The 12,169-nt window shown below is 49.1% G+C and overlaps 1 protein-coding gene across 2 annotated transcripts in view; it reads right to left on the minus strand.

Moving 5' to 3' along the window:
- scube3 (signal peptide, CUB domain, EGF-like 3) overlaps positions 1–12,169 on the minus strand; it is a 52,054-nt gene that overhangs the window by 2,662 nt on the left and 37,223 nt on the right. For both annotated transcript variants that reach the window (XM_040194238.2, XM_040194237.2), the window contains 15 exons: positions 11,457–11,573; positions 10,376–10,498; positions 6,659–6,775; positions 3,543–3,665; positions 3,287–3,403; positions 3,112–3,204; positions 2,905–3,021; positions 2,249–2,410; positions 1,832–2,035; positions 1,480–1,641; positions 1,214–1,381; positions 961–1,122; positions 675–872; positions 440–592; positions 137–216 (listed from right to left, as the gene is read on the minus strand). In XM_040194238.2, the coding sequence (XP_040050172.2) occupies positions 137–216; positions 440–592; positions 675–872; positions 961–1,122; positions 1,214–1,381; positions 1,480–1,641; positions 1,832–2,035; positions 2,249–2,410; positions 2,905–3,021; positions 3,112–3,204; positions 3,287–3,403; positions 3,543–3,665; positions 6,659–6,775; positions 10,376–10,498; positions 11,457–11,573 (2,096 nt within the window). The remainder of the gene's footprint in view (positions 1–136; positions 217–439; positions 593–674; positions 873–960; positions 1,123–1,213; positions 1,382–1,479; positions 1,642–1,831; positions 2,036–2,248; positions 2,411–2,904; positions 3,022–3,111; positions 3,205–3,286; positions 3,404–3,542; positions 3,666–6,658; positions 6,776–10,375; positions 10,499–11,456; positions 11,574–12,169) is intronic.

Below are 12,169 nucleotides of genomic sequence, written 5' to 3' on the forward strand. Positions count from 1 at the left end.
TCATGTGCTAATGTTTGTTGGCAACAGCTTTGTTTTGCACCAACGCGCCTTAAGGTGCAGCTTCTTGTTTAACTGAGTCACCTGTAGAAGGAACAAGAAACGAAGCCCGACAAACACAGGAAGTAAATCTGCTGACCTTGAGGATTTCTTGATGGTTTTCTGAGGCATAGAGTCTTCCGTCTCGCACGATGTCTTCTACGAGCTGTTCATAGTCCTCTGATTTTGTACAAACGCAAGACACAATCACTTTTAATCACAACTTGATATTCTGAGAAACACTTTAAGACAACGTAGCATGGAAAGAACACGGTGCCATTAAAAGGTCGCGGTAACAAACTGTGTATCTACAGTCAACTTTTGAAGAAACTCCCTCCTGGCATTCCTGACATATTTCTTTGTGATACGGAGGCGCTGTGTGATGAACGAGACGGCCACGCACCGTCATAAGTGACGTAGGGGATCTGAAAGCCTCGGCCGCTGTTCGCCTCGTTGGACTTGAAGTTAATCCAGAGGCGTCGGGATCGCGCCGTGAAGGCGATGGGCCGCTCGTACGTCTGGCACGTCTCGTAGGTGGTGATGGACGTGGCCGACCCTTGTAGGTGCACATACGAGACGGTGGTGACCAATCGAGAACGCTATTGAAACGGGGGGGGGACGGAAGGGGAGACACTCACAGTTCTTCCTCATCACCAGCACGTCTCCGCACTCGTCCTCCGAGGGCAGGAAGATCTCCGGCACCACGATTAGGATCTTGCGCTTGCTGGGCGGGTTGATGTTCCAGATGCACTCCACGTTAGCGGGGTAATTACCGGGGTAGTTGGGCGACTCGATGTAACCCATGAACTCGCCCATCTCGCCCCCGCACTGCCTGTCTGGACGTACCCGGAACACATCAAAGACCAAATCAAACCAGGCTCCGGCTCGCGTTTAAGGAAGGAAGGAAGTCACGCTCCTACTCACTCTTGCACTGCGAGACGCTTGTGGCGCCATCAAAGTCCGTGGTGGTGTTCCCGGGGCAGGAAATGCAGTAGTTCTGCCGAAACTCTGTCTGGTACGTCCCCACCGGGCAGCGGATGCACCGGTGCACCGTGGTGTTGTAGTAATGACCCGGAGAACACTGAACTGCAGGGCGGAAGGGAAGCGGCTTAATACTTGTGGTACTTGTTGTTTTGTGTGTATTTTCCTTATTTGACTAAAAACAGCCCGAGCTGACCTTTGACTTCACAGTCATGGAAGAAGCTGGCACCTTCCCGCTTGGTGCCCAGGCCTCCCCCACAGGGGAAGCACAGGGTCCGTCCCAAATCCGGCTGGTAGGAGCCCTGGGGACACGGCTGGCACGGTTTGAACCCGTCGCTGGAGAAGGACCCCGTTGGACATTGTCCTAGAATGGATTTGCACAGGACGCAGGGACGCTTTAACAAGCAGGAGCTCGTATTAACAATCAGAAACAGACGTTTGTACAAACGAGGACTGGGCTACCTGCGCAGGAGGAGATGTTTCTGGCCCCGACGGGGCCGTGGCCGTCGCTGCCGGGGCAAAGGTCACAGGCCAGCTGCCCCTCCCTCTCCTGGAAGGTGCCAGGCGGACACTGGACACAGCGCTCCTGCTCCCCGTGGTAGTAGGACCCCGGCAGGCATCTGACTGAGGAAACATCCACAACGGCATCAGTCAGAGAGAACTCACCTCAGATCCATTCCCATTTTCTTATTTCAATCAAAGTGTGTACTAGAACACTAAAAGGAACAATTTATATCACAGGCATCGCAGGCTACGACAGCATCTCGTCCCAGTGAGACGGCTCGTCCGGCTCGTCCGGCTCGTCCAGTCTTACCACATCGCCCGCTGTCCCTCTCCCAGCCGGGGCCACAGTTCTCGTGGCTCGGAGCTGCCTGGGGGAGTTTCTGGGCGACCTCGTACTCCAGACCGGCGACTCGGATCAGGAAGCGCTCCTGGTTGATGGACTTCTTCAGGGCCTTGATGTACGTCTTGACCTGCTTCTCCATGCGCTGTCTCAGGCAGCTGAGATTGCAACTCCCTGTTCAAGGTCCAATAAAACAAAAGCGTCATCGTAACGAGCAACGCAGCCGATCCTGATCAGGTTGGACTGTAACTCCAACGGATATTTTCAGTACGGATTAATATGGGGATTATTTTCCCAATACGTCCATTGTTGTTTGTATTGTAGCTGGAGACTGAAGGATAAAAACGTCATAGAGAGACAGTAACTGCTTTAAACAAGATGACCGACCTGTAGTGTCTCCAGGTTTGACCTCAGCTTCCAGCTCCAGCGTTATACGCGTCACCTCTTTGTTAGACGGGTTGCGAGCACGTCGCCCTTTAGTCTTCTTAGAAGAGTCACATTTGAGGTTGACAAATGTCACCAGGCAGTTGCTGCAGGGCTGCCCCCCTCCTGCGAACGACACCGAATCAGTAAACCCCCAATCGTACGTCAATAAATGACAATTCATGCCTGACACATTTGTGTCAGAGAGGCAAGATCTAGAATTTCTTGAGAAATATGACTCAACGGCAGCAGTTACATCATTGGCAGGATCATTACGGCTGCAAATGGCACTTTATTTAGTATTTCTCACTCGTCTGCAGATTATTATCTCCTTTAATTGACTGATTGTTTTGTTCATAAACTATCAGATGATTGTGAAAGATGCATATTCTAAACTTGACGGACCCAAATTGCTTGTTTTATCGTTTGGTCTAAAGCCCAAAACTATAAATCGTATCTGACGGAGAAAAAAAAAGAAGAAACAACAAAACCGGAACCTGTGAATGTTGAATTAAAAAAAACAAAACTAAATCAAGTCATTGCTAATAAAAAAGGAGCATTTATAACTGATGGGATAATTGCGTCAGCTTTTATTTTTTTTACGTGTAGCACAGATTCACCTGGTCCAAGTGTCCGTCCTCTGTCCTCCGTCCTGCCGGTCAGCTTCGGGTGCAGGTGACATTTGGCGTTTTTAATCTTGAAAGAAGCCGTCTGCTTCACTGGCGGGGCCAGAGTCTCTACAGACAAACACAGCACAGCGGGTCGGGGGCAGCACACTTTGCGGCCAGGAGGTGTTTTGACTGTGTGAACCCGAACGGGCAGCGAACCTATGCAGCTCTGGCTGCTGGAGTTGAGCCTGGAGGGGGACTTCCCTCGGAGGATGGGGATCCCGCAGCTGACCGAGTAGCTGTTATCCGACTCTGCAAAAGATGGCGCGCGTCCAGTTAAAAATGATTTTTTTTTTTTTTTTATTGCACTTGGGAGGGGGGGGGGGTTACATACCTGCCAGATAGTGAGCCTTGGAGGCACAGGTAAGAGAGCAGCTCTCCTTCTTGCCCGTCTTGCTACAGGTCAGAGTGGCCTTTGGCGCCAACAGTCCCAGAGGACATTTCACCAACTCTGAGAGAAAAAAGTAAAAAACACACGATTAATTACACACTGTCAGCAAAGAGAGAGCGGAAAGGCTGCGTGTGTGTGTGTGTGTGTGTGTGTGTGTGTGTCAGTGCGTTCACCACAGGGGGGCAATGCTGCTACATACCAACACAGTCCTTCCTGTTCCAGTGCAGCTTGTGGCCCGGTGGACAGGTACACTCGTAACTTCCCAGGGTGTTGACGCAGCCGTATTTGCAGCCTCCGCGGTTTATGCTGCACTCGTCAATGTCTGCGGACAAACAGGTTGACATGAAGACTTGTTGTCTTTTTCACCACTGACAAAATTTTGAGCAACAATGTAGCCAAAAAAAAGGTATTGAGTAGAACAAAGGCCAAAGTGTCCCATCCGTAAACAGAACGAGGAGCTCCGGAGAGGTCGGGTCACTTGACCTGTCGCACAGCCACATTCTTGGAAGTCGAACGTGTTTGCGTGCAAACAGAAGTGGTTCTTTCCCTTCTGGGGTCGCCGCATTCTCCTTCAGTGTTCCGCGCGGAGGAGCAGTACATCGCGATCGGCCACACAAACACCCGCCGAGCTGCAATCCGGGGATCAAATGCCGGCTGGAGGCCGACAAGAAAATGAGCGTAATGGGGGCCGTAGGGGGAAGGGGGGGGGGGGTTGCGGACTCGGGGAAAGGGTCGGAGATGGTGGCAGTGATTGATGAGCCGGCCTGCTGATGTACAAAAACTCTTTTCTCGCCTCTCATTCAGTTATTCAGCCCGGACACAAACAGTCACTCCCTGGAGAGAACGATGACTTCATCAGCAGCGACGTGTTGCCAGAGCTGCTCGGAAATGCCGTGCGAGGAGCGCCGCTTATCCTCTAATTTGAAGGCCGGAGAGCTCTAACGCTCTGATGGGAGCGTCGGCAGGCAACTGTTATTTGGACTTCTTTGTTGTAAACGTTAAAAACGAACGCTCATCTCTCGGGGCGGGGAGGGGAATCAAGAAGGGAAATCAAAGGAGACAAACTGACAGTGAGCCCGCGACAACGGCGTCGCGTCACTGGAGAGGAATTCCGTGATGGTTTTGAGGAGTTCACGGAAATCTTGCCCTTCTCTAATTTTAATCGGTTTTGTAAGCTGAGTCATCATCGACATCAGGAACAACCAGTCCAAACAGTGTCGAGTATTTAAGAGGGATTTTTCCCCCAGTGTTTTTCAAACGTGTGGTTTACGTTCTCAGAGATCCATGTGTACATACGAGTGTCAGTACCAGAAGAAATCCCCTCTGCTGAGGATCCCTGGTTGGGTCAGACGGGGTGAATTAAAACATAATTACAAAGTATTTAAAGTCAAACTATTTCCCTACGAATTCAGCGGAAACGAGCGGATTGTTTTGCCAGCTGGGGGGGAGAATGGCTGCATATAATCTCAGTCGGGAGGAATGTTGACAGGCCTCGGCACAAAGCTCGACAGCAGGTCACTGACCTGATTGGGTTTGTTTGGGGGGAGGGGGGAGGGGGGGGTTCGGCTCTATTGTTAAACACTGAGTACCTCTTGCTGGACTGTTTGGCAGTTATATTTCGTCTGATAAACCACACGTGGAATAACATAACCTCGGGGTTGTGGCCCGGGAGTGAAAAGGTACAACGGGGGAGGGCCATAAATCTCCGGGGTTATCTAACAGTTGTCGCAGCGCCGACGAAAAGCGAGAGGAAGCCGTTCATCACCTCCTGTCTGGGGCAACGGGGAGTCGCTTGCGCCTGACCATCTCCTCGCCAGTCAGCGGCTCACAGCGGCCCCAGCAGCGTCCGTCACATGGGCAAAGGCCCCACGAACCCATTATCGCCTCAATGGAGGCAGCGAATACAGCTGCCTCAATTTGCCATTTTGCATTAAGATCCCATTTCTCCCTCTTTGAGCGTGTGACTAGGCTGTTGTGTTTACCACACGTGTTGTGGTCGCTCCCTGCCCTCGTTCCTCACTCTACATTCTGTGGCAACATTCCTGATCAGTCAACCTGTCAGAGCTCCAGACGGAGAAAAATAAAACACCCCGGAACAAATCACCGCTTAGCTGCGTACTTCAAGTGCATGCGCTGTCTCCGTCTCGAGCAGAACTTCAGCGAAGGCCCCCGAGGCGCAGGAGACAGCCGCAGATCCTGACTGGCGATACGCGCTCCATCAAAGAGCCGCCGCAACAGCCTGATGTGCTCCGGCGGGCGTCTTCGCTGCCTGTGAGGCACATCTGACGCACCCCCCCCCACACACACACACACACACACCAAAGGGCTGCGCCTGCTATCTGGTCCAGACCGGAGTGCCGTAAGTGCCCGTTAGCGCCGGATGAACAGGGTCATGCTCCACCTTCGCCTTCGCAGAACTACGGCACGAATCGCCAACACTTCACCTCGCAGCCAAGTTCAGCAAGACCTCGGAGATTAATTTCCTGCCCTGCAGGCAGCTGCCTGTTTCCAAATACAAATCAACTTTCAGAGACTTAAAAGTGGCTCGGGAGGGACGGTCCATTAGTCATTCAGTGAAATGTGGTTATTGGACAAGAATGCGGTTGCATGTGGAGACTTCTCAGTGTGTGTATCTAAAGGGAACTGTGATATGCAGCTAATGGGTGAAAAGGTGAACAATTTAAATCAAAATTAAGACCAAATGATGGATTACCGTTCGAGTTGAATCAAGTTGATTTTTTTTTTCCCCCCCAACTTTTCACACACACACGAAGAATCCAGGGAACAAGCCGCCCGCTAACACTGGCATGCTAACATGCTAACATGCCGATGTTGAGCAGGTGTTTTGTTATGTATATAATCAGCATAATCATTAGCATCGAGCACAAAATAAACTTGAGACAATTGGCCTTTGGACATTAAACAAAGCTTTGGAAAACACAATTACGATAAACTTCCTGCTGATCAAAAAATAGATGTTGAGAAATTTCAACCGACGCCAAAGATATCAATCTCATGGTGGCGCTTGAGGAAAGGTCAGGAGGTCGTTCGTGATTCACCCTGTTGAGACAATGAACCTCTGTCAGCTTGCTACGCATCTATCCTGTAAATGTGTCGCTAACACGGCAAAAACTACGAAGAAAAAAAAAAAGGTGACCTTTGGAAATGAATCGCCGTCTCTTACGGTCTCAGCTGTCAGTAGAAATTCAAATAGAACAATAGGTCTATTTAAAATGTCGTTACTGCGTTACTTTCCTGGCAAACACGCGAGCACCCGAGGGAGGGTTAGCAGCGGAGGAGACAAGGCTGGCTCACCCCCGCAGTGCGCCAGGCCGTACAGGACGTGGCCCTTGTGACAGAGACACTGGAAGCTGCCGGCGGAGTTGACGCAGAAGTGGTCGCAGGCGCGGTCGAAGGAGCACTCGTCGATGTCTGCGCGGAGAGAAGAGACAGGCGGTTAGAAAAGCTCTCAGACGGTTCAAACAATCACAACACTTTCTTTTTTTTTTTTCCTTTTGTCATGAATTGTGAGTGGTGACAATACAGAGGACAAAAAGGAGCATCCTTTGAAAGCAAGACGTCTTTCAAGACGCCCCGCTGTCATTTGGTTTTCCATTTTGATTTGCTGAAATGGAATTTTCGTAGTATTTTTGAAATAACAAGCGACCACAGCAGGAGTCAGAAGAGCGTTTGATAAGAGGAGCTCCAAAGAACCTGCCCATCGCTCTCACTTGCCTCCTCTTAACATTACGGTACTGTCAGAACCCCCGAGTAGTGCGACGTCTCTCTCTTTGGCTCGGAGGACATGCGGATTTCACACGTTTAAAAACGTTTGATGATCGTTAAATCAATATGTCACACGCAGGAAGAAAGATTTCTGCTTTTACCGCCTTTGGTCCTTCTGACTAAACGTGCAAATACGAAAAAAACACCTCCCCTCCCGTCCTGCCAGGAACGTCTCTTAGCCTTTCAATACGGACCCCGTCTTATCTTTCGGACTCATGAATCACGATAAGACGTTTGAAATGTCTGCCTTTGAGATTGATACATGAAGCTACAGGAGATGAAGGATTTGGTTTTATTGCCATAAAAAGGTTTGTCAGCAAAAATCCAAGTCAAGCCCAGGCAGCCCATCGGGGGGAGAAAGTGGAGATGTGCAAGACTTTGCTGGATGTGTACTGTAATTGACTAATTTAAGAAAACGTTCCCGTGATTTCCCCAGAAATAACCGGCTCTCGTTCACATTATCTAAACCTCCTCTGTGTCGCGAGGCAGCGCCAGCCGCCATTAAACAGTTGATGCGGGTATTTCACAGCAATTACTGGAGTTTGGTTAAATGACAGGTTACCTTCAAGAGACCAAGAAGACAGACGGATAAATGTCTGCACAGATCTCGCATGGAGTTGCACATAATATTGACATATATTCACGCTGGGCCCATTGCTTCATGTCGGGGGGGGAGGGACGTTCATGTGAGTATATGTGAATATTAAGTCATTCACTTTGTAGATCCACAGGTTCATTTTTAAATGCTTGAAACAAGTTAATTGACAACCCTTATGTCTAAATTCACTTTTGTTGTAAGAAAAACCAACACATTACAGGAGGGACATTTAAACTATGGTTCTTCATCACGAATCAAGCTGAATGACGTTCGGTTCAGCCCTCGCCGTTTGTCGCCCGGGGAGATGACGGCAGTGACAGATGAGGTTTGCACGCGCTGCACGATGCATTGCAAAAGTGATTGGTTTGGGCATATCGAGCATAAACCTTTTAAGGGAAGGGTTGAAAAAAAAAAAAAAAAAAACACTGTGGGAAATGGGCGTGGTGACTCAGCTTACCCTCGAAAAATGTTGCAGCAAGTGACGCCAGAAGTCGATGTGCAACTTATCATTATATCGTTTTGTGTCGTACCACAAAGGAGATGTGTGAAGACATCTGGGACTCCTGCAGAACAACCCGCATTTATCAGGCAGCAAAAGCAAAGTATGCAGTGGGTTGGCAAGATTGCATTAAGAGGTGATGTACGTGCAGAGGAACATAGATAAATGAGAAATAACAAACCAGAGTTTCCATCAAGTATTTCTCCTTTTTGCTTTTTTTTTTTATTAATCTGCCCACTCATTGCAGGTCGGCCCTCGATGCTTTACTTTAACCTCCATCCTTCCTCCACACTGCAGCCCAAGGAGGCAAAGCTAAGAAAAGGTCACCATTATTTACACGGAACAGATAAGAGCTCCATCAAAATGTTCCCTTCTGGAGAAAACATGGCATCTGATGAGCATCTCGCTGAGTGCCCTCATGTGGATTAGCAGCGAGAAGGAGATTGTTGAGGGAGGAGGAATGCTGACAGGCTCAGCAGACGTGTCCAATCCTGATTTACGGTCCACTGACGGCAGGGAAACACCGTGACTGTTTAAACCGAGATAAACCCAGAGTTCAGTTTACACATCTCAACACCTCGAGGAGACAGCAAACGTCTTATTAAGTGTCGTGCAGCACTGCACCATTTGCCCACAATCATCTTCTTCTGATTGGCCACGTGCATAATGGGGGTATTTGATGTTTATCAAAAGGGAACTTCATAGATTTGTTGTCAACTGTGAGAAAATTAACATTTTTAAAATCCTGCTTTACAAACTGGGAGGGATTGTCTCATAAAAGACATTAAAACCGTTAACGTGAAAATCAGTACAGGCTGTATCAATTTGTACAGTTTTCTTATTTTTTGATTCAGTGGTTTACAATACGAGTGGAAATTGTTGTATTAAAAGTGAGTAGGTTTTTATGTACTTGGTTTTCTTTTTCCAAATCACACGTCAACGTCCTTCAATACCAAAATGAAAATTCAGGATGCGTTTTTGGAGCTTTTCCTAATAGGGGCTAAAAGTCAGGACAGCTCGGCCCCTGCAGCTCTGATTTTGACCTCTCTCTTGAAGGCTTTTTGCAAGTGAAATATAAAATTGATTTCAATGCCAGGACTAAACCATCGACAATCATTAACGTAAAGTGGAAGCTTTACTGCGACGCCCTCTGCTCGTATTTAGCCCCGCTGTCGTTCCACGGGTGGGAAAAAAAAATGAAAGGAATGAGCGGAGCGGATAAGGAGCAGCCGGCGGTGTGGAGTGTGTGTGAGCATGGCAGGACCTCACTCGACAAGAGGTGAGCTTTATCACAACCCTCCTCTGCAGACAAAACACACAGCACCAAACAAGGACAACGCTGTTCCCGAGTTGCCCCCGCGCACCCAAACAGCGCATGACGGAGAGGGTTAAGGCGCGGTGCCACGGAAAACAAAATGATTTACATTCCGACATGCACGGACCACATTTTCTCAGTTATCTGTGCTATTATGGCAAAATAAACTTTGCATTGTTCTGCTCTGAGAGAAAGGCATCCCCCCCACCCCCAAAAAAAAGATCTGAAGTGACAAGAAAGTGGCCACGGAGCCCAGTGACCTCAAACATCTTATGTTTGTGTACCGCGTGACACAAAAGTGGTGTGATTCAGTGTAGCAATTGTAAACGCCACGGCGCGACTTTGATGTGTCCCAGGCCAGATATCGACCGAGCGCGTCAATGAAGAGAAGAGAACGCGAGAGCGGCGTCTGTTTTTCCACTCGGAGAGAGAGAGGCTGACCTCGGCCCCGCGGTTCCCCGCCTGTCTTCTTTCACCAGATGTTTCTGCAGTGGCTCGATTCATGCAGGAATCAGAGGCCTAAGGGGAGTTGGGGGGGGGGGGGGGGCACTAATTCCCCACACCTTGTGTTCGGCCACGGCAAACTCTTTATTTGTTCTGCAGCTCGTCCGCCCCGGCTCCTGCTGAGCGATGGCTACCGCCAAACGTAACGGGCAAACAAGTCGGAGGGGCCCGGTTTGGCTTCCCTGCAGCCCACCGGCTGCAAAGTATTGTTGCGATGTTTTACCATCCCAACAATATTAAAAAAATGAAATATGTTTAAAGGAAGCACGGAGGTTGGTTTGGGGTACGGGTCCACGGGAAACCTTGTCGGTCCGGAAAGGGGTTTCCCACCTTGACACGTTCTCTCGTTGGTCAGCAGCTTGTAGCCTTTCTTGCAGCTGCACTCGAAGCTGCCCACCGTGTTTCGGCACACGTGATCACACCCCCCGTTGTTGAGACGGCACTCGTCAATGTCTGCGGACAGAAAATCATGCACAGCGGACGCATCAAACCATTTATCACAAAATGGAAAAGTGCAGAAATTAAACTGGTCTTTAAAGTCAGAGGGAAACACAACACACTATATTCTTCGTTTCAGCAAACAGGTAACAACTTATTTATACATCCAGCCTGCAGCAACGTTATCAGCCATCTCTTTCTTTTTAGAAGCACTAATATCTCTTTGTGCGTGGCTCTAACGGGACGCTGCTCTCACACGGAAAAGCCTCGGGGCAGACAGCTCCAATTCATCATTGTCCGTCTCCCTTCGGTTAGTCTGCTCTTCATTTCTGCAGCCAATAACCAGCAGAGACGTCGCGTGTTAATTCCCACTTTTGCACGCTGTGGCGGCGGCTCCGATTAATTCTGAATCCTCATCATCATCGCAAACGAGGCAGCTGCCTCTTGATTAAGTCTTTATCCTCCGGTAGAAATAAATGCCTCTGAAGAGGAATATAAAATAAAAAAAAGCCCTTCTCTGCTGCGTCTTTGTTCCACAGAAGTCGCTGCTTTCTTGTGCCGCAGCTGCTCGAGTTTGTTTTCTTCTCTTTACGTCTAAAACCAAACTGAGATAAAATGCACTTCTGTGTTACACTTACAGATGTTAGTGTAACACTACAAGGCCGACGTCCTCGTTCTCACCAAAGACGTCCAACTCTCTGACTTGTCTTTCGCAGCCTCGTAATATATCTTACACCTGGAGTCAAATTCACTACACATGAAATCTCTTTTATCAAGTGTTGTTGCAGGTTTACTTGAGTTGTGGATTCTCTGCCAGCCTCCCAGAGAGGAGGATGATGGTCAGTATGTAACCAACCAGCGGACAAGGGCACAAATGAATCCATCGCTCCTGTGAGCTGCAGGTGGGGGGGGGTGGGGGGGAGCACACAGGCGGGAGAGTAACTTGGCGGCGGCTGGGCGGGCGATGCTTTACCTTTGCAGGTCTTGCGGTCGGGCTGCAGAGTGAAGCCAACAGGACAGCTGCAGCGGACGCCGGTCACCGAATCGTGACACGTGCTATCACAGCCTCCATTGTTCACTGCACACGTCTCTGCAGGCAAACAGGCACTCACAGTCAGACAAACCCCCAGACAGACGTACACTGGAGACGCTGTCTTGACCTACTTATCCCCCCCCCCCCACACACCATCAAAGCAGCAAATATGCATCATGGTAATATAGGAATAATTTGAAGGCTTGTATATTTCATATCACGTCAAGTAAAACAGGCGTTAAAGAAAATAGTAGGAACAAAGAAGGAAACAAGAAAAGAGTAAATAAATGCAGCAGCTGGATGCGAGTAAAGGAATTGAGAAGATGCAAGAGAATAATGAAAGGAGACAGTCATTAGGAAATGTTAGATCTAACAGCCCAATATAGGGTCTCACACACACACTCCCCGTGTTTTAAAGTGCGTGTGCGCATGTTTGCTTTTCTCCGGCGGCATTACGACCTCTAAAGTCCTCTGCAGAGCATTTGTCTTCCCTCCGTCACGAGTGCAGAGGTTTGACTTCAAGACGGATGCCGACTAAAACTGACACTTTTTTCCTGTATTTTGACAAAAGCTTCCAGGCATTTTGGGGATAAAAAAGCAATTTCAGCTAGCTTGCCCCCCTTCCATCTCCCCCTCCAGTGTTGGCGAGACTG

This window comes from Gasterosteus aculeatus, chromosome 2 (genome assembly GCF_964276395.1).
Source record: "Gasterosteus aculeatus chromosome 2, fGasAcu3.hap1.1, whole genome shotgun sequence".
In the NCBI taxonomy this organism is placed as follows: Eukaryota; Metazoa; Chordata; class Actinopteri; order Perciformes; family Gasterosteidae; genus Gasterosteus; species Gasterosteus aculeatus.